General features: G+C 39.2%; 1 protein-coding gene across 3 annotated transcripts; it reads right to left on the reverse strand.

The window, feature by feature from the left end:
* Positions 1–2,642: 2,642 nt before the first annotated feature.
* AADAT (aminoadipate aminotransferase) lies at positions 2,643–18,409 on the reverse strand. Of its 3 annotated transcripts, none has more exons than XM_056489487.1 (14): positions 18,265–18,409; positions 17,339–17,407; positions 15,538–15,706; positions 14,386–14,518; positions 13,654–13,728; positions 12,202–12,411; positions 11,617–11,682; positions 10,396–10,478; positions 9,068–9,164; positions 8,204–8,265; positions 5,876–5,940; positions 5,278–5,384; positions 4,540–4,641; positions 2,643–3,311 (listed from the first exon to the last, which is right to left on the reverse strand). In XM_056489487.1, exons 2-14 carry the CDS (start codon positions 17,403–17,405, stop codon positions 3,270–3,272), a joined length of 1,278 nt encoding a protein of 425 aa, XP_056345462.1. In that variant the 5' UTR covers positions 17,406–17,407; positions 18,265–18,409; the 3' UTR covers positions 2,643–3,269. The 3 variants fall into 3 exon arrangements, with proteins under 3 accessions (XP_056345462.1, XP_056345461.1, XP_056345460.1); XM_056489486.1 differs by having other exon boundaries at positions 18,044–18,314; XM_056489485.1 differs by lacking the exon at positions 18,265–18,409 and having other exon boundaries at positions 17,339–17,429.
* Positions 18,410–26,758: the final 8,349 nt, after the last annotated feature.

The raw sequence follows: 26,758 nt of genomic DNA on the forward strand, positions 1-26,758 counted from the left end.
AGACCACATCACATCATATCCACTTGTTAGGTCAATCCAGACCTGATATATTATAACTTGAAAATAAAAAGAAAATATAATTCTGAAAGTATTTTTCACATTCTGTGCAGCTGTAGGGAACTTTCTAGATGTAGCCAGTTTTGTTAACATATTTCTGGGATATTAGTTCTCGAAAAGAATCAGCAAGACCCTTATTCTTCTCCCCTTGTGACTTCTGTGCTTTGCAGAGTTGCACAAAAGTTTCCATAATCATTAGGACAAAAGTGAGGTAAGCATGATATTCCTGGGAACAGTATTAGAAGAATGAAAATGCATGTTTCTTTGCATCTTTATTCATCTTTATCAAAACCTCTTATTAAACAATAAAGAAAACAAGACAGATTAGGACATGCACAGCACAGCTCAATGGAGTTTTTTTACATATCTGCCTCAGTGAGTCACAGTCCAAATTGCAAAGACAGGACCAAAAGAACTGCAGATCTGTAGGACACAAGATTTTAAAATACAAGTAGAACTGAAATACAAGAAGATTTTTTGAAATGCAAATAGAGTTTGTAAGTGTTCGCCCAGAATTTCTAGATGGTTTCCATCTGCCAAAAGTGTAAAAGTGGAGTGGAACCAGAGTACAGGTACAGGAAAATGGGCAGCTAAACGCTCACTCAGAAGAGAGCTGTTGCAGAGCTCTCTCCAGCAGTGCAGCAACCTCCTCCTCACCTGCCCGCACAGGGCAGCCCTGGGGCTGCGCTCACCACACCGAGCCCTGCCCTTCCCTTCCTTTCCCCAGTGGCAGATTGTGTCACCTGCATCAGATGGCTTAAACCCAGCTGTCAATGAGGGAGGCGATTTGCTCGTGGATGGATGAAATGAAAAGGGAAACCCAAAACTGCCATTTGCCCTGTCATTTCTTCCTATGTGAACATGTTGCCACCCTTTTCCTTTTGTCTCAAGTGGCTTCCACTTGAACACTCAATAACAATGAAAGCTCTCTCCCAAGAGACCAGAAAATGTGCATTAAGGGGTTCAGGGAAACTGCATGTGCATATAAGATTTCACTGCCATTGTTCAATTTGCATTGTTCAGGATATTGATTTAATTATAGATGCTTCACCACAGCTGGGAAAAAAACCCCTCTCTCTAAATTAAATTAGGCAGCAAAACCAGGTAATGTGGTGCAAATAGAATTGTATTTTGCTTACATTCAACCAAATTAACATTTAGATCTCTGAAAATTAAGGTGTTTTATTCAACAAATCGCTAATTTAAGACTTACGTAATAATGGTATTTTGATTATGTTTATCTAATTCACATTTGGATGAATGACAATACAACAAAAATATTTGACAATGACAATAGCATTTACCTGGGAACTAAAATCAGTCTTAAATTATGTTTACATTTATTCCTGTATAAAAATATTATTTTGATTAAACAGACACATCAATTTGTTGTTGTATAAAATGATTTTCACAATTGAGCCCAATATAAAAATTGCCTGATAGCAACATCAGAATTTTCATAATTTCCACACATGCTTATAAAAGTGGGTTGAGATGTGAATACTTCCTGTTGAGCAGCACTGCACAGGAGACACTGCTAATTTGGATCCCCCATTAGCACCATCTACCTGTATAAAATGGGACAAATTTGTCTTCAAAGACAATGTTAGCAGCCCGAGAGCAGATTTGGGCCCGCAGGCTCTCCCCACACTTTGTCACTCCATGGGTCCTGGCTGCCCAAGCCTACCCTGTATCTGTGGAGGAGCCAGCCCCATCCACTGCACCCCCTTGCCCAGCTATATCAGTTCCTCTCTAGTGGATTTAGCTAAAAGCTGCAGTCATCTGGGAATTGAGCAAAGGATTGATAGATATGCTGCTCAAGATGGCACGGGTGTGTGACTAAATTAAAAGGCTTGAGAGAGATGCTGGGCTGGAGTCACTGGAATGATCCTGCCAATGGGAGGAATGCTGGGAAAAGCATACATCTGTGCTAAGTTGTTGTGACAAGTGCTATTTATAACTAGGGAGAGAAGAGGGAATGAAAATTATTGTAAGCATTAAAATCATGCCTATTGTGAAACTTCCAATGAAACAAGGTTGTGCCTGGCCCTTATTTGCTTGGGCTGCCTGGGCTGCTGAATGACTAACTAGATCCTTGAACAGTGTTTTATTTTGAAATTCTGAACAGCTGCACAGAAAGAAACAGCCCTCTGATATTGGTGGAAAACCACAATACTTTCATCCAAATAGTAAATAGAACTGAAGACACTAATCCAAATGGGAGAATCAGTTCAGTTGAAACTTTCTGAAGGTTTTGTACCTGTTGCCAAGTATCAAATGTTTGGGATGACAATAATCAAGGGATAAGAGACTGAAGCATTTATTTATTTTTTCATTTTGTTTGCATCTGGCAGTGTCAGGGTAGCGTCCATTCCACCATGTCCCCTGTTCAGTTACTTATACTCTCCATTCAAAACCACATCTGATTGAATCAGCAAGAGTAGCTCCTTTAGCACAGCCATATGCCTTGGCAAACCAGAGACTTTCTAACACAGGTACAGAGTAATTATTCACAGACTGATGTAAAAACCAGTAATCAGAATACCTTTTACAAATTAGAGAATGAGCTGCAATGCCCTTGCAAATTACCAGGAACCTCAGTTTATTTGTAATCATAGCCTCATTTTGCTGGATCAGCTTCAATTTTTTAACATACTTACATCAGCTTTATCTGACAAAACTTCAGTAAAATTAAATACTGATCTTCAAATCATTAAAACCAGATGCCATCCAGTAGAACAAGAATGGAAGTGACACATGATAAAATTCCAACATAATATTTTGGAGGAATGTATCAGTTGAGATTAATAGTGAGAAGTATTAGTAGCTAAGACCACCTCAAATGCAACTGTCTAAGTAAATGATTTCTGTTTCCCAACTCAAATGGAAAACAAAAGTCAGAACAAAAATAAATTCAAATTAATAAAACCATGGATTTTACAGGAAATAGAATATTTTGGTTTTGAGTATTTTAAATTCTTCTGAATTGGATAAATTTAGTAATGCAATGTCCTGTAAAAAAATAAATTAGTAAATTGTAAATTGTTTGGCACTTTCATTTTCTATCTCCTTTTTTTATCTGAAAAGATCTAAGGAAACATCCACTGTATTGTGCTTGCTTATAAATTGTTCTGATGAATTCCAAATGTTAATATAATCCAAATATTTTCTGGAGATTATTTTTATTACTGCAAGAGCTCTATTTAGCTTTTTCACAAAGCTTCCTTTATAAGGTCAGCCAGTCTCTTGAAGGCCTGCAATGACAAATATGGTTCACATTTATATTTCAGCATTACATGAATAAAAGCTAAAGCTACTAAAACTGCCCTAACCATATAGAATCCATATTTTACAATGCAAAGTTCTGCTGATATTCTCTCTTCTCCTTTTATAAAATCATGTATAGACTTTGACTGCACAAAGCTTCCAATGCTCTGATAGAAAATAAAAGGCAGAAATTTCTGAAATAGAAAAATGCATATATTCATGTTTAAAGGTTATTTGGAGTTCAGATGTAACTTCTGACAAACCAGTGATCTCTGAAAGAGTATCTCTTTTAATTTACTATTACAGCCTGGAGACTCCAAAAGTGAAAAAAAAAGGAGGAACAGTTGAGTGGGGAAGCATATAAAAATAAAAATACAAAAAATACAAAAAATACAAAAAAAAAATACAAAAATATTGACTGTCAATAGTATGGTTATGAATTACTTTAACAAAGAAAAGGAAAAAATAGAAGACATACAGAAGAACTAAAAAAGGCAATAGAAGCACTTACATTTTACAAACTATCACAACTGCATGACAGTACAACTACAATTACTGAACCATTTTGAACACCCTGATCAAACCAGTATTAAATCTGCACAAATGTCTCCTATCTTTTCTCCCACTGATTTTATACATAGAGCCAAATAACATCAAAAATGCTCCTAAAACACATAAAAGATTAGTTAATGAGTAATAAAATAAAGCATGCATGTAAATTGTATGAAAGGTAAACTATTCTTTCTTACAAAACATTGTCAACACACACACAAAAGAACACAGGTAATTAAATCTGAGAATCTTGGGCATGCAAAGTCTAAAAGACTAAAAGATGCTTGCTAATACTTCAGCAAATAGCAGGTCTTACTTCTTACTCTGGCTTCAGAATTTATAAATAATGTCTGGGAAGTTTGAGACACTGCATGTATGAGGTACACAGAAAAATTCATGCATACCCATTACACAAATTGTGTAGTAGTCCTAAAAATTTGTTGTGTAGTGGTCCTAAAAATTTGGTAGCTTGCACGTCATTTGGATTAATATCTTACTTAAGGAACAGCTAATACTGCTGTGAATGTGCTGCTTAATCACCTACAGAGTAAAACCTCTAACATTCAAGAAGAAAATGTATGGAGGAGAATGTAAAAATAAGGGAGCATTACTGTGTGAGAGGCTGTCTTGATAAGAATGTTAAAAAAAAAAAAAAAATCTCACCAGATCCATCTGGGCAGGAGAAGACAGAGAGAAGGAGGCTCTGACATAAGAACTAGGCTCTGAACTATCAATATTGAATGCTCCTCCAGGAACCAGTAATACCTAGGAAAGAGTGATTAACCACACAGTTATTACCACTTCTATACTTCTAAAACACTATGTTAAATTAAATTTGAGAAAGCTCAGTGCTTACACACTTGTATCAGAACATGAGGTAATATATTCTTTTCTTCAAAATGAGGAGACAAAAATATTCATACTATAACCAGACTTTTCATAATAAAACCAAAGGGCCTTGGGTTTTGGTTACCAGGTCTGGCTTGTATCATCACAATTCTTAGAAGCATCTGGGGTGTAGCTTACTCAGTACATAGTGCTGGGTCTTAGAAATTCGAGAAATAAAACCAAACTTAATTTCTCTCATTGAAAGAAAATGGTGCACAGCCACCATACAGATAGGTACATATATTAATATTATATATATGTCATATACAATGACATTTTGTACCATATGTTATATTGGTTTCAATTTAAGTAAACTAATATCAGCATCGGAATAGAGTCATGAAAATATTTTGTTAATCAGTAACTATGCCACAGAGCCTGACTTGCAGACTTAATGATGGTGCACAGCAAGGCCCCCTGCTTTTTTATATGTGTACATGTGGATAGATACAGATATTTTATCCCTCCCTTTCTTCATTTTAAGATCATAAGTCATTAAATCATATGTCATACTTCTTTCTTCAAGGCCTTTTCCATTATCAGCTGTTGTGTATCAGAAATACCCTTGATTTTGATCCATAAGAACATGCCAGCAGCAGGAGGATACCATTCTGCCAAGTCTGGAGAAAGAAAGAGAGAAAATGGAATCAAGGAAGAAACTTATGGTTTACTTTGAATGGATACATCACAGATTCAGTGGTGTTTTGGATTTGCTGATACAAACATTATTATCACTATTACTATAGTAATTTGTTTTGGTATAGTCTTTTAAATTACGGTCACTATTTCAGAGATTTTTTAAAGATAGAGATTTTAAACATTGAAAGTATAAGATCATCATGAAGTGAAACACAGGCTCTTTGTAAAATTGTTTTGAATAATAATGTGGTGACCTTTTTTTCATCACCATCTATCTCCCTGTCCTACTAGAAAGCATAAAAATGCAGAAATATAGAATTTGTCCTAAGCTCAACATTTTATGCAATTGATTTGCTTACAGTGCTTATCTGTCACTTCAGTCAAGAGAAGAACTTCAGTGATTTTTTTTGAGCACAAAGATGATAAACAGCTAGCAAAAAAATTTAAGTGATTATCTGTGTTCCACTCTGACCTTTTAACCACTTGTCAGCAGCAGTGAGCATTGCATCCCGCTGGATCCTGTAGAAGTCCACCACTCTGAAAGCAAATTATCAATTGGAAGTCATGAACTCACATAATATCAGAATCTATTTGTTTCTGAAGGCAGAAATAAAGCTTTTTTACTTGAACAACTCAAATACACATTTAATAGAAAAATAAGCATATCCTAGGTGGGCACAACACAGTATACTGTGTGTATAAAACTTTGTTTATGTATTCAAGAAGCCTCTACTGCTTCACTGCATCTCCAACAGAGCACTGATCAATCAGACAGAGGAAGTCCCTGTGTGGCTGCTTCTTCAGCTTTACACATATCATAGAAACCCTTTATATATTACATCCATTCTATCTATTGCAGCAGTAGATACGAGTCTTGTTAACAGTATTTACTGCACAAAGCACACACACTGAAGAAAATTAGGAACTTAAAAATATGCAAAAGCACAGATACAATATTTGTGGATTTGGGTTGAATTTGTGTAATGGGTATGCATGAAATTACATTTGACAAGGTTAAAAGAAAATAATATGATAAACTTGTCATAACTATTTGACAGCTTCCCCTTTTCTAAACTTTTGAACCTATCTCCTTCATACTTTAAGTAAAACTTTCAAATAATTTAATCTTTTACTGGGAAAAATGACCCTAACTCAGGTTTCACCATGGATAAATCACATGCAGTGGCTTTTGTTGACATAAAATGACACAGCTGTGCAATGGAAGACATAAGAGAAATACCTGATACTGAGCTCATAATTCAAATGCAAATATGTTCCCATGTCTTGAGAAAACATCCTTAGTAATTTGCATAATTTACATAATAATTTTACATTTGTATTTTTAAAAATACTCCCTGAATCAACAGCTTTGATTTCTGATCACATCTGATACACAAATACCAATACGTCCAGAGACTTAAACAGTTTTGGGGCTCAGCTATATCTATTGCTTCATTCTATATGAAAGAGAAAATATCCTTTGTGCACTTTTTACCAAAATTGCAAATTCTGTTACAAAGTTTTTACCTGTTACTATTTTAATTACAAGTTAAAATCATAACAATTAGTCACATGAAACTTCCCCAAAAATGTAGCTACTCCAAAGCCTGATCTAACACCTCACCCTTGGGAAAATCAAATCAACAAATGAAATCACCTGGAAGAGATTGTAGTCAGCTGTGGGGCCTCAACAGTAAGGTTATAAAGCATTGCAGCTGCCCCACTATAGCCCTATTTTCATTAGTTTAAGTGGAAGAACGGCCTTGGGGCTTGAGCAAGGCTGCCTTTTGACCTACAATGAAGAGGTAAGTGAAGAGATGCATTTGAGATCTATTTTTTGGGAACTACTGAAAGTTGAGCTAAAGTGTGGTCCAAATTTCTATATGAGACTTATCTTTATGCTCCTAAATCTTAAAACAAAGCAGTGCTAAGGTTGGTGTGTCTGGTTTCTTTTTTTTTTTTTCCCAAATATTGCTTTTACAGTATGAACATCAAGGAGACACTAGTGGCTGTTACAGTGAGATGTATGAACTTTTTGCATGTTTTGCTAATGTTGTTATTACAGGCCTTTGCAGAGTGTAGCATGTGCCTACTGAAGTGAGGAACTTGGGGTCCTAATGATATCCAGGTAGAGCATATAAAATGAGGCACTGACAATCAAGAGAAACTATGCTCCTCCTGCATAATAAATGAAATGTGTGTCAGTCAGTATGCAAGAAATGCCTTGTGAGTTAGATGGTAGCCCAGTGCTCTCTAAGAGTGAGAGGCAATCTTCAGTCAATGTTTAGTGTGTATAGATGAACCTCACTGTTTTTCCATCAGCAGCCACAACCAGGAGATCAAGGATGGCAAGGGTGTGAATTCCTGCTAAATTAGTGAGGCAAGAACTCCCTTTATAAAGGCTATGCTGACTCTTTGTTAATGGGTTCTGTGCTCAGAGATCTCAGCTTTTGCTACAGACCTTAACACTTTAGCAGGGATCAAAACTTTATTCATGGGCTTGAAGCTTCCAGGATCCTCTCAAGTTCCCTTCAGGTGGAAGCAGCATGATATCTCTGCCAGTGGACTGGCAGATTGTCTGCCTGGAGTGGTAGGTGACATGCTCTGCCCTGGCTGTCTGCAACTTCCCACTGTGTCTTCAGGGCTCTTGTGTGAACCCAACAGTCTTGGTGACCTGCCTTACCTACTTGGCCTAATACTGGTGCACCTCCTCTGACTTGTTTACTACAAAGAACGTTTGATGCAGGTACAAAGTAGCAGAATAACAGATTATGGGATTCAGTTTGTGATATAAGCCTACCTGTCTATATGCTCCAAGAAACCCTTTTGTCCCCATTGCTGAAGCAGCTGTGATACCATAATCTAAAGAAATAAAACACATCATCAGTATCATGTTTTAAACAGGACTGTTCCACAATCATCAGAAGATCCATAGCCAGATGCATTATTCAACATTCCCCAGACATGAAATTGCATGCAGTGTCTCTTGGAGCCCTTTATAAATAGAGGTGCCAAGGTCATTATTGTCCATGTTACTGGTGTCTCCAAGGATCAGGGCAGTTATTTGGAAACTGGGGTGGGGGGAGGGAAAAATGGATGAAGAACTAAATATGGTAAATGGGGAGAAAGAGGAAGGCAATGTCTATTGCTTTACCTTCCTGTCCGCATTGGCCTCTCCGCTTTAATAGTGCCTCTGTGACGAACTAATGGAGCTGGAAGAGGGAAGCTGTATTTAGATGTGTTCGGTGTCTCCTTTCCTTTTTACTAACCATAAAGGGGCTGTAGTTGTCAGCTTGCTTTGAAATGTCTTTGTGGGCTGCCAGTATTGTTTTAATTAAAAAGCAAAACAAAAAATAATAAATGAGTGTTTTTTTCTATGCTGTGCTTTACATTGAGGTTTTTCAAATGAACCTACCAGGAAGAGATAAAGTATTTCAAATCTTGATTCTTGAAATCTGAGGGTTAAGGGATATTAGCTCTACTATCTATGCACTGAGAAACCATCTAGCTTTGGTTCCAAGGTGGTCTCTCTTCCTTTGGCAGAATTGACAATGAATGTGCATAAAGAAAACTGAAAAAGTGCAGAGCAACTGTGAAAGTACAAAGCTGTTTGCTTGTGGTTTCTTATAACTTGGGACAATTCATTTGGTGGATTGGTACTTGCCTGTGTGAAAGTGCTGGTGTGCATTGTTGACACCTGAATGTGTAGAACAACTCTGTCGATGAGAGGCTTGGGACCCGTCAGAAAACCTATTCTTAAACTGGAAACCAAAACAAACAAAAAGTTACTACAGAAATGCAATGTGCTAATACTTTGAGTTATATGTGAGAAAGCATGCAACCATTTAGTGGTTATAATGGTAGATAGTGTATGGCTCTCTTATGCATTCAAATTTATCCATACCCTAATACTGCTCTCAGGTTATACAATTTAGAAGCCAAGTATCAAAGTCTTTAAATAAAAACATTTAGGAAATTTTAATGCTTATAGTAGCTTCTTAGTTATGAGGCTTTAGAACACAGTCTGTGTTTGGAAGGTGTCCTCTGCGACCATAAAGATTAGATGAATGGAAGGGAAGGAAAGATAAGTTTTCCCATAATGAAAAATCATGGATGCTCTGGCTTTATGACAAACAGATTAAGTGTCAAATGGCTTTACACTTTCACTCCCTTTCAGTACTGCATAAATAATGGAATTTAGATTGATAAACTAGATGGCTACTTATGCTTCAATTCTTATTACTCATCTTTACAGATTGGCTGAAGTTTTTATTTGAAGAAAAATGGAACCAGTAAACTCATGTGTCTTTGGAAAAGGTAATACTGTGTCATGCAGTTTTGCAGTGTCACTTCTGAAAATGCAATCACAGCTTGTCATCTCCTCCCTTTCTCTAGGGTGGGTTATAATCCACCAGATGCCAATGTAGAATTCACAATAATTTTTTATATCTATTATGTTAACAGAAAAGCAAGCTAAAAATCAAATACATTGCCTTGTGTGAAATAGAAAACAGCCAAATTAGTTGTTTTCTGGCAGGTGAAACAACCTGAAAGAACTAGAAGGCTAGATATCAGTACAACCCTATGAACAGCTTATGAAGAATCATTGATTGTTTCTTTTCTATTTTCTGTTCAGGGAGCTTCAGGAATAGTAAGAGAAGGATAAAAAGGGAAATGGAAAAAAGAGAGAAAAGCTCCTAAGGGTTCCAAGAACAGAGCTGGAATCCAGCATCTGTCCTTCTGCCTAGATATAATGCCCACAAGAATGCGCTGCCTGAGGGGAGAGGCTTAACTATTTGCACCAGAAGAGAAACAGAACCTGGAGTAAAATGACTGCCAAGAGATGACATAGAAAGTGAGTAGACTGTGAAAAGCCGTTGATTCAGAAGTGGATAGTTATTAAATGAGGACTATGGCACATCTCATCACTTCATAAGAAGACTTGTGTCTTAACTGAATAGGCAGTGCTAAGTGGTCTGCAGCTGGCCTTACCCAGATGAGAGAATTTTAGAGAAAGAGTCGGTCCTGATAACTCTGCCATCCACATCCATTGAGAGGAAAGTTGGAGCCCATGGCTTGGAATAAAAAATAAAAAATATAATTCAAGGTGCTAGTAAGAATTACAATGGAATTATTTTCTTTACTATGAAGACACAATTCATTTCTCAAATGTGTGTTCCATGGAAAACACTGCAGTAGTAACTTGCTGTGATTACAATATTCTGTGAAATGTCTTTAAGAAATCAGCTTTATTTTTGATGATTGCTTAGCCCACTGTTCAGCATACAAGTGTTCAGTTTAAGTATTGGTGTGATGCCATAAGAAGGAGAGATAAATAATAATTTTTCTGCCAAGATTTCTTGTGGAGTAAAGAGGTACTGCAATTTCCAAAATAGTGCTGTGTAGCATTTTGCTTTGCTATATTAAAAAAATGAAATCAGAAGATATGACCAAATTGTGAAGATCTGAGTCCAGTATACTTTTTCCTTTCTAGAATTCTGTTTTTACACCTTCTCCCCTTCATTTTCTTACAAAGCTTCACAGTGCTATTCAATGAGTAAGTGAAGCAGTTTTATTGCCTCCTTCCATAAAAACGTATTTCAAAAGAGAAAATGCTGACTTTTATCTTCTATCAATGTTTTACTGCTTTGTAAGACCTGTTTTGATTTCTGAAGTTAGGTACTTTTAAAGACTGAGTAACTGTAGATTCACATATGAAATTTGCAGAAAATTTACATAAAGAAGAGAAGCTGCCTATCCAGTACCGTTATATGTGGTACCTGGAAGAACCCCAAAAAACTTTGCCAAAAGGCAAAGGGATAAAAATGGGGTATAGTAGATGCCGAGTAGGCAGTCTTCTGCTGAATGAAAAAAGAGACACGGAGAAATGAACATTAAAAGGCTGCAAATTTCAAGTGCTGCTTCAGTAACATACTTGCTTTGCTCTGAATATGAAGTCTTTGTCATTTTCTGATTACTGAAAAATTCTATCCTGTATGAGGCTTGAGAAATTTAAACCACTAATTAACAGGATATCAAATACCACAAAGGGGAAAATGACTGAAAGGAGCACACACTGTGAGGCCTACAACTGCCTTGGTAGGACATGAGGCATGCAGGAAGGTCCAGGGCTCAAACCTTAGTTCACTCCTGAAACCTTAGTTTCTCTCTCAAAAAATAAGGTGTTACTAAGGATTATGAAAGACAAATTACCTTTTGAAATTGAAGAAAGTAATACGGATCATCTTCTATTATGAGAAAATCATATTTTCTTGCAAGCTAAATAAATTAATAAAAAGTAACAAAAGGAATAAAAGTTAAAGACACTACAAATTCAGTCAGTTTTTTTTTTTTTTTAACCAGCATGTTATGATTCTATTCATTGGCCATTCATTATACAGGAGCCCTCATGATGAGAAGCCTTCAACTGCCCAATTTGGATATCAAAAAATTATAAGAGTAATCATTGTACTTGTAGTACATGGACCCTTGTATGCAACTGAAGCTCTGTTCCACGTGGCATTCAAACTGTGCAGGCAATGCCCAATAGATCCAGTTAGAAGCCTGTGGCAAAGGTACCAGCTGCTGATGGGCTACCATTGAAAAACAGCTTACCTAAGGCATAGTCTACCTCTGAAGAGCTGTTGTGAAAGAGATTCTGCTAGAAACAAGTTCTAGGAAGAATGTCTACTGGACCAATAATGAGCCTAAACACCACACATGGGATACCTTCAATTGAAACAAGACTGATATTTATCTGCTTCCACCTACATGGTTCACAAGACCATTGCTCCATACCTGGTAAATCTCCTTTTTGCGCTCTGCAGACAGTGAGTTGCCAGTTGGGTTGCATCCATTTGGAATAGTGTACAGGAATTTGGGGGGGTGATTCCTACAGTTTTTTACATCCTCTGGGCTCCAAGCAGACAGAATTTCTTTTAAAGCTTTTGGAATAATGCCATGTTGGTCACTAGGAATATTAATTATATTACAACCCAAGGGTCTCAGCTGTTGATAGAAAAAACAAAACTGTCATAATTGTGTAATTCAAAGGCCTTCCTTTTATATTGGCACTGTAAAATTCCATCAATACAAAGTCTTTCTTTTGGATTTTATATCTCAAGCTCTGTTTGCTCATGTCTCAAATAAAAGTTTGTCTGAATTTTGCTGTAAGGCTTGTCAAACTTATCACATTACTCTTTACTTGTCTACTAAGCCAACTCAGAAGAAATGGGTAACTCCTATGTTCAATTGCTGCCCTTCTCTAGGAAATCACATTTGGTTTTTCAAGTGGAAATGGGGTTTGTAAATCTGAACTGTTCTCTCAGGACTTCTCATGCTCTCACCACAGACAGTTAAGGTCACAGCACCTTCATTTCCTACTGACAATTCACATTCTACTTTGGTGGAAATGCCAAAGCTTTAAGCTACTCTTCACTAACAAAGGGCAAAAAATCTGTTCTCAATAGATATATCCAGCAATACAAAGGAGAATGAAGTGATGCTACTGCAGTGACATGTTGACAGTATGAAAAAATATTACTAAAATACCAATGAAAAAGCTTGCTGTCTCTCCTCTGTGGAATTTCAATTTGTACCATGTAGTGCTGTGCATTTTTAAGTAAAACTGCAAGCCACTGTATTGTCAAAATACATTCCTAAAAAAGTACAGCTGATTACACTATATATTTAAATTTAGGACAGCAAGCAATAACAATTTATTTGGATAGAAGTAGGGGCAACTGAATTTGTGGTGTATTTATTCTAACCCTTCTTGCAGCTCTCATGCATTTTGAGCTGACATTTAATTTTATACTGATTAAGCTACCTATAGTTCTTATTAATTCATATCTTCATACTCCTATATGGATGTTTCAGGCCTATTCCAATATTACACTATTTATACTCTGATCATGAAATGCTTCAGGTAAACATGCTGGCATGTTTAACAGACCCACTTGTTATAAATGTAATTCAACCAAACTAGGCCCTGATGTCTTTCTTTCTAGTCCTGTATGTGATCTTAGCCCTTAAATGAACTAGTGTTTGGAAGGGGAACTTCAAATAACTTTCACATAACTCTTAGTAGAAAACCTTTTATGAGTTAATATTTATGAACTTAAATGGTCGGACACTAAAATCTCAAGTCATATGTTTTTATGGCAAACACAGTGTTTATAAGACTGCAGATCAGGCACTAAACTGCTGTTTAGTAACATTCACAATGTTTTGTAGATAAGGAACACTTACGGCTGCTAGTGTCCCAGAGTATGTGGGTGCATCCAAAAGGACGTTATCTCCAGGATTAATGAGCATTTCAAACACCTGCAAAAGAAAAGATTTTGTTTTAAAGATTGTTCAGTTCTTGTACATGCGCTTCATACTTTTGACTTTGTAGTGGATTAAAAGTCTTGATTAGATACTAGTAATTCCCTAACCATATAATTATCCTGTCTGTAAGAAACGCAATGAATGGATGAAGAATCTGCTTTAGATGCAAATTAAGATAGGTTACCAACTTGGCATGGAAAATCAGTGCTCTGATGTACCCTTTCTACTGAATAAGTTACAGAAAGAATCAACCAAACAGCAGTGGGAGTGGACTGGAGAGGGTAATTATTTCAGGAAGTGAAAAACCCTAAAAAATCAGGAAATAAAAAAAAGAAGAAACATATTCAGAATAGAGTTATGGTAAAGCATCTATGCACTTGTTATTACACTACTTGAGTAACATGAAATGTTATCTTACAATGTATTTTCTACACAGGCTTTTATGCAGTCCTGACAGTCTAGAATGCCACTCCAATTTTATTTCATTTCCCTTATCTTGTATATGCACCTAGTAAATTCATATCCATGGAGCAAGAGTACATGAAACTGTACTCTGCATTTAGTTACAGAGGGCACTAAATGCTGAATGAACTGATGGAAGAATAAACATCTGAATGAAATGCTTCTAACATAGGAATCTTTTGGTCTTACTTTACTCAAGCCTTCCTGGCTGCCGGTTGTGACACACACTTCCATCTGTCCTTGCTCAGGCCTGTAATTGGCTGTGGGGGGATCATGTAAGGTCTGCTGGAAATCTTTTAGCCAAGACACCAGCTCTGGAATCCTGAAAATTGAATAAGAAGGCACATTTAAGACCTTATATAGGCCAAAGCTAGCCTTTTCCTCTAAATCCCTACCAAATCTAGCATGCAGTCCTGAGTTTGATTTTAACTGTCACACAGAGTCACTTAATTGCAATTGCTATGACTGCTTTATCAAATTAAGAAAATGAGATGGGCATCTGAGGTCTATACACCAAATTATCATAGTGAAATCATGGCAGAAATTATTTGCTAAGGATGAAACTGGGTGGAGACTGAACAATACCCACTCCTAGAAACGATCATTCTGTACTCAAATGTGACAGTGTGACAAAGTTCTTAATGCTGCTTGTAACCTGATGCAGATTACAGAGATTTCTAGAACACATTTTCCAAAATATGCCTTAAGATCTTGTAGGATGTTCACAAATGGCTGGGTTAATTTAAATATTAAGAAAAGTCTTCACTGATGTCCCATGTGTCTCTGTGTTTTTGCAAACTTGTCCTCACCTGACTCAGTGCTGTCTGATGAGAAGTTTACGTGAGCACTAAAGTAATGTAATGATATGCAATTTTTGTATCAAAAATGACAATTCTATAAATACCTCCCCTCAACTACCACAGGTTCTACATACTGACTTTAGTACATGGTGCCAAATGAATAAAATACTCCAAAATATAGAAATTGTGTGTTGTAATGCAGTATCTTTTAAATAACGTATGATTTGGGAGACTGGATTCTCAAATACTAACAGCTAGGAAATGCTCTGGCTTGAGAATTACTAGGATTACGGTTTTAAGTGATTTTTTTTTTCCTTTTTGCATAACTCATTGCAAAATCTTCCACTTGAACTCAAATGTAAATAGTGAGACAAATTGAAAAAAAAAAAAAAAAGCCCATGGGTTTTGGGAAGTATCTATTTTTTGAAAAAGAGGGCTTTATGAACAAGTTTTTAAAACACAGGTGACTTAATGCAATAATAAAGGACATTGTGATCCTTAGCTTCTGGTATCTTGAAGTGCAAGCAGCTGTGAAAGATACCCGGCTGAGGCTGAGTACTGGAGGGCTCTCTTCATCAGATCTTCCCCAATCTCAATGGGAGTTCCATGTCCAATGTCAACAGTTGCCTTCTTAAATGGAAAAAGATTAGGATTTGGTGCCCCTCCAGCCAGAGAGATGAGAGATGGAGGAGACCTCTGCATCAATTCAGCTAGAGCAAAAGGAAAACACCTTGGTTACAATTTGATTATTACAATGGTGATCATATCTTTTAATCAATATTTAATAATGGCCCAGGAAACATGTTCTATTTTTCAATTTACTTGTTTAACTATCATGACTTCAAAAGGATAACTCTTCTTAAACTCACCCTTCTGCTTGGATTAAATAGTTGTTTGGGGGAGCTCAGTTGTTAGGACAGACTAAAACAAAAAGTAATTTTAAGTTAAAAAAGCTATTTGTAATTTATTTTGAAACAATCTGGAACAGTTCTACTATTATAAAAACTGTCGTGACTGATGTCTTGAGCTTTGAGAATTTAATATCTTAATGATCTTTGGTTTGGACTGACTTGAAATGAGTGGCTTTGGCTTTTTTCATTCAGTCTCACTTCAGATGATCTGGCAGCTATACTGCCTTTCTCTAAGGGAATAGAAATGTTTCTGGCAGCCCAGCTTTAGTGGCAGAGGCATCATGTAAGTAATTTGCTATGAAAAAAATCTTAATTCCTGCTTTTTAAGTCACAGTTTCACAATCATTCAGATCCAATCTATCCAGTGCAGACCGGACCTTAATCCAGCAAGGGCACTTGATTGCATTAAATCTAAGAACTCACAATATGGCATTCATGCTGGCTTGACAATTTTGCATCAGATATGAGAGGACAGATGACACCAGATCTGGCTTAAAAGTGGCCTGTTACCGAGTTTATTTTCCAGTACCTATTAGCAGACTTGAACAGGGGGAGTTAATTCTTATCAGTTATTTCACAAATTTGTGTTATGCCTGTGACTTTTGGCCTGGTAAAGACAGCTTAACTTTGTCATCAAAACTGCAGGCTCAATGTGTCTTTCTACAGAACTGTGCTACTTAATACTTTTGTTATGATGCATATTAATGTATCACTTGAAAAAGAGGCTGCCTAGAGTGAATTACTTGACTAAGCTACACCTGTATGAAGCATTTTAAGCAGAACAGCAAATGCCAGCCCCTTACCAAGAGGGGAAATTGACCCCTAAAGGCTTAACTAGTGATGTATGTCTCATACTTGGATTCTGTCAGGTCTCTGTGGGTTTCAACTGAGTAAACAATTAGGCAGTTAAGTTCTTCCATCTGTCACATGGAAGACAAGGTAATGTGTTAGCCTAAAGACAGATTACTATGGAAAAGGAAAGTAATACTGAGGGGGTTGGGGTGCTGAGGCATTTATGGACATGAGCAGGATACAGGAAAATGAGGTGGAAAGAAACATGCTGGGACTGAATTTCAAATGATTACCAGTTGCTTGCTCCTGGAAACACATCATAAACTCAGTTGCAAGCTGTGCCAAAAGCCTAGGTTCAGAGACAGTAGCATGAGATTTTTCAGACACGTGTTAAAATGGTAATACTAATTCATCTGCCTGGATGGGTTTCTGAAATGGTTCAAGGCTATTCACTTTATTTTTCTTTATATCTGCTTGGCATCTCTGCTTGACAAAAGTCAAGTCATCTGGCCTTGCTTTGTCAGCTTACAGCATGGTTTTCTTTCAAACCTTTTCAATTCTTAAGCCATGATACCCCAGCACAGACCAGAACAGGAATGATACTTTCAGAGAAACTGGGAAGAAGGGACATGTACTCACTCAGCAGTCTTATTGGAGATGCTTTTCTTGCTGCACTCACAGTGGTCATGAACCTAGAGTAATTCATATCTATGGAGAAAGAATTGGACATGAAGCTAGAAAATGGAATAAGAACTGCAGTGTGCTTTTAGTATGTGCATCTCCCACAAGTAATACTTTTGATCTGGGTAATTTGTGGTATGCCAATGAGCAAGAAAAAGCCCCTTTCCCCTCCCTTTACTGTCAGCTCTGGAGTTTTAAAGGCAAATTACAAATCTGAAGATTTGATGGATCTTAAACAACCATCAACTCTTTTTAATTTAATGAGAATCCAGCTTTATTTAGCTGTATTAAGCACTGCATTTGAAGTGCTTTTAGGATTGCAAGCCATCATTATAAGTCACAACACTTGTCAAGTTAGAGATTTTTGGGTTTTTTTTTGGAAAGGATAATTAAGAACGTCTTTCAAATGTATGTAATGAGTGTCTTCCTCCTTTTCCCCGGTGCCCATAGAGATTTAGTGGATAGTGAACTTCAGTCTGGCAGGAAGCCCAAAGGCCTGTAATGGCCACAAGAAGGCATCTCCTTCGAAGGGAAAGAAAGCACAGAAATGAAATGGAAGGGCAAAGAGCAACCACAGCAGCACGCATGTGCCGGCAGTCACTAGAAACGATCTACCGAGCGAGGCCGCTTTGAAAAAACACATTTCGTGCTTTCTAAAAATACCTCCTTTAACTTCGCTCCCCCTGCAGCCGGGCCCAGGCGCGGTGCTGGCTGTACACAAGGGCGGGCTGGGGCTGTGTTTTAAGGGATAGCTGTGCACCGCTTCGCGGCCCTCCCCGCGGCAATCCCACCCCAGCTCCCCCGGAGGAGGCACCGAGCCCTCAGCGCCATCCCGGCGGGGCCGTCCCGCTGTCCGGGGCTCGGTGGCGGCCGCGGGCACCTACCGGCGGAGGGCGCGGAGCGGGCGGGCGGCAGGGCGGGCAGCGGCGGGGCCGCTGTGGGCGTGTGGGGGCGGTGAGGACACGCTGTGGGCGTGTGGGGGTGGAGGGGACACGCTGTGGGCGTGTGGGGGCGGAGGGGACACACTGTGGGCGTGTGGGGGCGGAGGGGACACGCTGTGGGCGTGTGCTGGGCCAGCCCCGCTGTGAGCGTGTGGGGGCGGTGAGGACATGCAGTGGGCGTGTGGGGGCGGCGAGGACACGCTATGGGCGTGTGCCGAGCCGGGGCCCGCTGTGGGCGTGTGAGGTCGGTGGGGACACGCAGTGGCTGTGTGCCGGCCCGGCCCCACTGTGGGTGTGTGGGAGCGGTGGGGACACGCAGTGCCGTGGGAGGTCTGTGAGGACACTCAGTGGTTGTGTACCGGCCCGGCCCCGCTGTGGGTGTGTGAGGTCTGTGAGGACACGCAGTGGCTGTGTGCCGGCCCGGCCCCACTGTGGGTGTGTGGGGGCGGTGGGGACACGCAGTGCCGTGTGAGGTCTGTGAGGACACGCAGTGGCTGTGTGCCGGCCCGGCCCCGCTGTGGGTGTGTGGGGGCGGTGGGGACACGCAGTGCCGTGTGAGGTCTATGAGGGACACGCAGTGGTTGTGTACCGGCCCGGCCCCGCTGTGGGTGCGTGGAACGGTGAGGACACGCTGCCCTGGCCGGCGCTGCCGCCTGCGCTCTGCGGGCAGCTCGGCCCTGAGCGATCCTGTGCGGGTCCGCGCAAAAGCCCTAAAAAGAGCGGCTCCCTCCCGGTACCGCCTGTGTGGTGCCAGCGAAGCGAGGGCTGGGGCGCGATAGTGCGGGGAGAGGCGGGCGCAGCCGGCCAGGGAGCACCGCCGGGGGCTGGGCAGCCCGAGTGCGGCCAGAGCCCGCCCGGCAGGAGCGGAGAAGAACGGAGGAGAATCATAGAATGGTTTGGCTTGGAAGGGACCTTCAAGATGCTCTAGTTCCAACCCCCCTGCCACGGGCAGGGGCACCTGCCCCTAGACCATGTTGCTCAGAGTTTCATTCAGCTTGGCACTGAACACTTTCAGGGATGGGGCACCCACAACTTCTCTTGGAAACTTGTGGCAGTATGTCATCGCCCTCACGGTTAATAGTTTCTCTCTATTATCCAATTTAAACCTATTTTTTCCTCAATTTTAAGCCATTCTCACTTGACACTTGTAAAAAGTCCCTTTCCAGCACTCCTGTAGCCCCCTTTGGGTAGTGGAAGGTATTCTAAGGTCTTCCTGGAGTCTTCAGGCAAACAACCCCAGTTTTTTCAGACTGTTTTCATAGAAGACGTGCTCCAGCCTTCATGGCCCTCCTCTGCACTTGCTCCAACAGGTCAATATCTTTCCTGTGCTGGGAGCACTCCGGAAGGGTGGTGTCATAAGTGTGGAGTGGAGGGGCAGAATCACCTGCCTCGTAATGGTAATGGTCACACTTACACTTTAATCAACTTTATGATGTTTCCACAAATGTTTTTGCTCATAAAAGGAAGCAAAGTTTGAAGTGTGACGTCTGTAAGTAATTTTTTTCCCCACAGATGGGTAGGATCAGTGTAAGGAAAAGCAGGAGGGTGGTGTGGCATGTCTCTCCTTGCTGTTGCTTGTGCAACACGTGTAAGTGGCGGTGCAGCAGCTGCTGCTCAAAATGGTTCAGCGACACAGTGTCACTTTCTAGTCATGGCTTTGGACTTCACTCTGGGGCTGCTGTGACCCTTGCTCCTGAGTGCAAAATGCTAGAAAGGGGTCTAGGTGCAAAGTAGTCTGAAAAAAAACCAGTGCAAGAACATGCAAAATCAACCGTGCTTTGCAGCACATAAGTTTTGTAGTTAACTTGGAGGCAGGAGGGTAAAAATACTGGATGGGATGAGCATTTCCAGGCTTTAATTCAGGAAATCATCAGGCTTAATGGTGCCCAATGCTCAAAGTCTGTTTTAATTGGAACGTTCTTAAACTTGCTGAAGGCAAAGCTGAGGTATGACAGCAAAATGTTTCTACAAAAAAAAGAGGTGCCTCAACAAGTTATCTTTTTCTTCCCCCTTCTTTAGTTTGGGTGACTTTATGCAATATTTGGACCCGATGAAAGGCTTTACAATTAGATGGAGTAGGTTGAAATAGAAATGGAGTTCCTGTCAAGCTGGGATGCAGTCAGGAAAAATTGTTTGCTTGGTTGGTTTGTGAATGCTCTTACACTGAAAATCAAATTTTATTAATAGCTTTAATGATCAGAAGAATTTATAATTTAGGTAATTGCCTTGTGATTGTGTGATGTACAGACAAAAAAAATAAAAGATGGATATATAAATGTGAAATAGCAAGTGGAGAGATATTGAATTTCTCTGGGGTTCTGGCTGTGAAAGACTGATTGAATTTGAACTGCTTTCTGTGTAATTCTGTTTTTTCATTTCCTGGCTGTCAGTGTTGCAATTTGTGACAGAGACCAAAGCCCAGAGAAGTCAAAGGAAGGTTTTCCATTATTCCATTGAATTTTGTCTTTTGATTTTTGTCTTTTGATTTTTTCCCAATGGTCTCTTACCCAATTATGATGTCATCCTATTTAAACAAATTTAAAAAAAAATAAAAATAGTGTGCTGTTGTTTGCATGCTTATCCTGGCTAGATTCATCTGGCAGTTCTTTGCATCACTGTTTATATTCCTTAGCAACCAACCACAAGTCGAGTGCTCTGTTTTACTACTGCGTAAGAAATCCTGGTTTTGCTGTCTTGGTTTATTAAGTGCACATTTAGAACAATAATAATTTGGTGCAAGTCTTGCATAATTCGTGAAGCATCAGTAAGGTCTACATATGGTTGTCCATGTCTCCTGTCATCTGAAACCGTACTATCTCTTTCTAAACTTGTTATGTGCTGTGTCCACTTATGTGTTAAAAAACCCAAATGACAAGCAGAGCAAAAAAGCCTAAAGCAATTTGATTTAAGACAAACAGGGAAATTACGCGTCCATTGTTACTTTGCTGTTTCCTTCTCCCCTAAGGACTTCAGGGTATTTCTTGTAAGAGGAGGACCAAGGATTGAGACAGTAAACACAAACATTTAACTGAGTTGCTGTTTTTGCAACTGTATCAACAAAGTGTAAATCTCTCCAAGAGCCTCGCTCTAGCCTGGGATACTGTACATTTGTTGGTTTGTGGCACGTGTTCTGCAGTGTCTGAGTGCCCTGTTTGGAGCGGTCGTTTCTCACGGTCAGATGTGAGTGTATGACGGACGCGGTGCTGTTGCAGAGGCCCGGGCGGGGCGCGGAGCTGTTCCCGGAGCGCTAAAATCCGCGGGTGATCCCGGCGCGGTTCCTGGCGGAGCCGGGCGCGCACCGGCGCTCGGCGGCCGCGGGGGGGCGCTGCGCACCGCGTGTGCGGCAGCGCGCTCCGGCTCCGCAGCGGGAATTCCAGCTAAAAATCGAGCTGGCAGCTTTTATTCGGCTGGGATTCGTAGTTGTGATTAAGAGTCCTGCCCGAACTGCTTGGCTACCCGCGTTTCAGTGAATGGGTTACATTGCTGCCGGTAATGCTTCTTGCGGGTTGAGGACGACAAAACTGGCAAGTGGCTCTGCCGAAATAGCCTTACGATGTTAAGGTGGGAATTTTATCGTGACGAATTGGAATGGCTGCCCATGAGAAAATCGCATAAGACCGGAAAATGGAGAAGTGTGAGATCAGCCATTTTAAGCATTAGAAGCAAATTGTTTCTGCCAAGGGTTGCCTTCCCCAGGAAAAATGCTGACTTTGGCAGTACCTTTATGTTTGCAGAACGGTTTGTGGTGCAGCAAGCCAACACTGGCGTGCAGCAGCCACTGAGATCAGGGAAATCTCAGCAGTACAGAGCAGTTTGAATCTGGGATGTGAACATCCACTGACACAATTGCTGTGGAGATCAGAAGTATCTGGATTCCTTGTGGGAAGCTAAAACTGCTAGAAGTGTGTTGGCTCTGGCCACAATTAGTGGAAGAGATGTGAAGTTAGTTGATCGTTGGCTTGCAGGTTACTTGAGTGATTTCCTTACTTTCGTCTTGGGAAAGTAAAATTTCTATTCTTCCTTTATGTTATGCCTTTTTCAGAGGGACCTTGATCTTGCTGGACCTAATCAGAGCTACTGCAAAAGAAGTAGAATGCAGCTATTTGCTCCTCTTCCACCCTAAGGCAACAGCATAGTAAAACCTGTTTATAGTATATTTTCCCAGGGTTTTAAAAGTCAATGCATTCCTAGAATGGGAGAGGGTTAAGGAAGAGTGAAGATTGATTCTCAAACAGTGACAAATCCTGCTGTCTATCCAAATAAAATTAAACAGCATCCTCGTATGCAAGGCATCTCGGCCCCTCGGCATTAGGAGGACACCCTGATGCTTTCTGCTGCTGTTCATGTTGCACACACACATACCCTTTTCTCTTTTTTTGGTAATAGCTAGCTCCTTATGCTTCAGAGACTGTCAGATGAAAATAACAGGACATCCTTGATATTCATAATATTTGTAGCAGCTGTCAAATGATGCTGTCTTAGAGTGGAAGATGTGTGGTTTTGCAGAGTGACAGCTGTGGCTTGTATATGTTTGAAGCAGCCCTCTCTGCCTGAAGGGTGGTGGCACCCAGACATATAGCAGTCTTACTCTGATTGACAAACTCTTTTATTCTCCTTTCTTGATTTTTTGAGTGTACAAAGACTGTCATCGTTGCCTCATCACTGCCTTTTTATCCAGTCAAGCAAAGGGGACAGCACAGTACCTAGAACAACAGTTTTCTAGATATTCTAAGAAAAACTGGACTTTCACTCTAACATATTTCTCAAAAGCAGTAGCTTGTTCCAGAACGTGTTCCATTGATAAAATGTGTAATACAGTGAGATGTTTGCTGTAGACATTAATCAGACATTCTTGTGCTTCAGATAAAAAAAAAAGGGTGGGGGGGGGAACTGATATTTTTTGGATCCCTTTGTCCATGCTATATAAGCTAAAATTGGATGGAGCAAAGATTATTGATGAATGCAGTTACTACATTAACGTGTAAATGAAATTAATCATAAGGAATAAAATGACTTCTCCTGACAATCTTGAGATAAATGCTGTTCCATAATACCTCAGTCTCGTCAATTTGAATTTATATTATAGGCAAACAGTTGCTGATGTGTGAACCCTATTGTGTAAATCTCCCAGGAAGTGGATACTCACTATTATTTGTGTCATATGCTATTCCCGGGGCTCAACCTTTGTAATCCATTTTCATTTAGTGGAGGCAAAGGTGTTTTCCTCCCCTGGCCTTGCATGTTCCTTTGTTCCTTGCAAGGTCACACGTTTCTCTGGTGCAAGTGTTGCATGGAAAAAGGAATGATCCTAAAGGCGAAATGAGATAATGGAAAAGTGAAATTGTTGCTTCATTCTTGTCGTTGCCTGGAGAAAATATACTTCTCTGGTGTGGTGGCAACTAGTGTTGTTTCTTTTTGTATTTTGAAGTTTGTCTGCTCAATGTGAAAGAACTTGCTGGTTTTGTATCTAATTGTCTTCAAACTGATGAAGATACATTTTTGTTGTTAATTCTTGATTAAAATTTGGTCTTTTGTCATGAGAGTAAGTTGGGAATTCATCTATTAAATTTTAATTTCTGGGCCGTACTTTTATAAATATAAAACATAGTTCAGGCTGTTCTTCTGTATCCTACTTCAAGCCAAATTTAACATTCAGCAGTGGCAATAGAATTGTCCCTCTGTTCCATTAGATTTTGCTCTTAAGAGCTATGTTTCTTCATGCTTAAATCAAACCTGTAGTAGAAAGAAAATTATCACTTCTGAGAACAGACGTCTACATGTGTTATCAGAGCAGGTATGGATAAGCAAGACCCTCATCTCAATCAGTCTTTTAGGACTTATCTGCCTTCAGTTGTTACATAGTTCCAGAGATGATACAGAATTCCTAAAACAGCCTGAAGGTGCTTCTGTCACTCTGAATAGACAGGGAATCTGGGGAGACTGACAGATGTAGCCTTTATTTTTGAAGAATAAAAATTTTCTCCTGTATTGTGCGTCCCATAATATGCATACTTAGCTTGATATACTTCATAATTGTTGCATGTAACGAGGGCACTCTAAAAATTTTGGAAAACTTGCTGAAAAGGCATATTTCTTAATTTTAGAGACTTATTAAATGGACCAGCTCCTTCTCCTGCCAAACTTCCCTAGTTCTAGTATGTTTGTTTTGACATACTGTGTTACATACTTCCCTGTTGTTGGCCAATCCTTTTGAGATTCAAACCTTAGAGAGATCAGAAGCTCCAGAATGTGCAGTCTGTCCTTTAATATAAAGAGTCTCTGTAATGTTGTCAAGAAATTAATCTCTAGAAAAGTTTAAATGTTCTTTAGAGTCTTTGAAGAAAGAAAAAACCTTGACTAGGCAGGAATGGGGAGAACTGAGAGGGTGAGTGTCATTCATTTCTGGGGTACTGCAGGGGTAGTTTTTACTCAGACCATCTCTCTTTTTCTCTTCCTTTTCTCTGTCAAAGGAGAATATTCTCTAAACATGCTTAAAACCTGAATTTCTCTTCCTGACAATTTCTACCTGTGGCTGCTCTTTCTTAATAAAATTTCTAAATGTGCTCCTGTTCTGATAATGTTCATTTGTTAATTCAGGTTGAAGTAAAGTCTGTTTTAATTATGACATCTTTTTCTACTCTGCAATCCTTATTCAAACAAATGCTGAGCCCTGCAATTCCAAGAGTGAAAAAAATGCATTGTTATGCAGATTCTCAGGCTTCTTTCCATGCAGGTAGTCAAGGTGATCCTTCCTCAAGAAGTATATTCATATCTGCCTGAATGCTGACGAGCTGGGGGGTCTTTGAGCATCATCTCAATTTTTTGCTTCTTTTTCCTCTTTATTCCTCAGACCATTGTTTCTCTGTTGTGCTTTCCTCTTGTACCTACAGCTCTGTCATTGATTCCTTGAAATTGTCTCATTTTGGTTCCTTTTCTTTCATCTAATATGGAACAGCTTCTTAGTTAAAGCAAACCAAATTTATTCTCTCTTTTTGGAGGAGATCCTTAACCAAGATATTTGGGGTGTAACCAGGGTATATTTTATCGTCGACATGAGGCTTTGTGCAAAATGTCATGGTCTTTGGTTTTTTTTTAAATTTTTAAAACTAAACTCTTAGTTAGGCAGTGAGAAAGTGTTTTGCTGCTGCTATTTCTAATGCTGTAATACATAATGTAACTTTCATAGGACAATCAGAATGATGTATTATCTGTTGAAATAACAAGACAGATGAAAGCAAAATCATGAGTTCTACAGGTCTAGTAATCTAGGAAAATCCTCCTTTAAAGATGACAAATTATGATTGAATAAAGTTATATTAATTTATCATCAAAAAATAAAAGTTCTAGAAGAGATAATTTTATATTGTTTAAAAACAGTACATTCAGTTTCTTCTGATGTTGAACTCCTCACTTACATTTTGTAAAATAAATTTATTCCTGTGTCAGGTGAGTCTTGATTGTGCTATTGTTTAATGTATTTTGTATTTCAGTGTTTGTGTCCCAGACAAGTTCCTCATCCCTTTTGCTTGTGTCTTATCTGGGCCATGATTAAAAATCATCAAAGAGACAGCCTTAGCCAAGTTAATTTTTATGATCTCAGTTTGTAAATCACACTTGTTTTCTGTGTTTTTCATACACCACTAAATATAAAAATGATAAACGGTTCTGCAAGCACCAACAATCTGTGGACTTGTACCTCTCTGTCAGCACATTCAGTGGAAGCAATTCCGTTCACAGAAAGAATGATAAAATTGACTGTATCATATAGACTATGAACAGCATTTTAAAGGCCTTTTAGCTTTCACCAAAAGCTCTTAGCTCTGCAGTTGCTTTTGTTTTGTCTTTTGTTTTTATTGCATTAATGCTATAAATCACTGCTTTTAAAATGGGTTTAGAAAGTCCTTTTCTCTAAAGCTGTCAGCAATTAAATTGCAAAAGTTAACTTCTTAGGAATTAAGTTATATAAATTAGTCTGATTAATTACTTGAACTGAGGAAGAAATTGGTACAAGTAAGATGAACTGTGGAATGATGGAATTAAATCTAGAAAACAAGAACATTTATAAGGCAAATTCAATAGATGACATAATAAAACAGTTAATCTTCATCTATAGAATATAGCTAAATTTCCTTAATTTCACTGAGGCATTGAAGTAACTGCTTATACAACCAGGCCATATTTTTAGAGTAATTCCGACTTATGCCATGTTTTTATCATGGAACTGGGAAGAAAGACAGAAGGAATAGCCTGTTGCCACTGCTTATAAATAGATCTTGTAGGGCAATATTGCCTACGAATGATGGGCTGTGTTTGTGAGTGTCCTTGGGATTCTATGAATTGTGAATCAAAACTCTAATTTTTCATATGAATTTAGTGAAATTCTTTGTTTCTGTAGTGTGCAGGAATTCTTGGGAGTGATTATCACGTAGGTGAGACA

This window comes from Oenanthe melanoleuca, chromosome 4 (assembly GCF_029582105.1).
Source record: "Oenanthe melanoleuca isolate GR-GAL-2019-014 chromosome 4, OMel1.0, whole genome shotgun sequence".
Lineage (NCBI taxonomy): Eukaryota > Metazoa > Chordata > Aves > Passeriformes > Muscicapidae > Oenanthe > Oenanthe melanoleuca.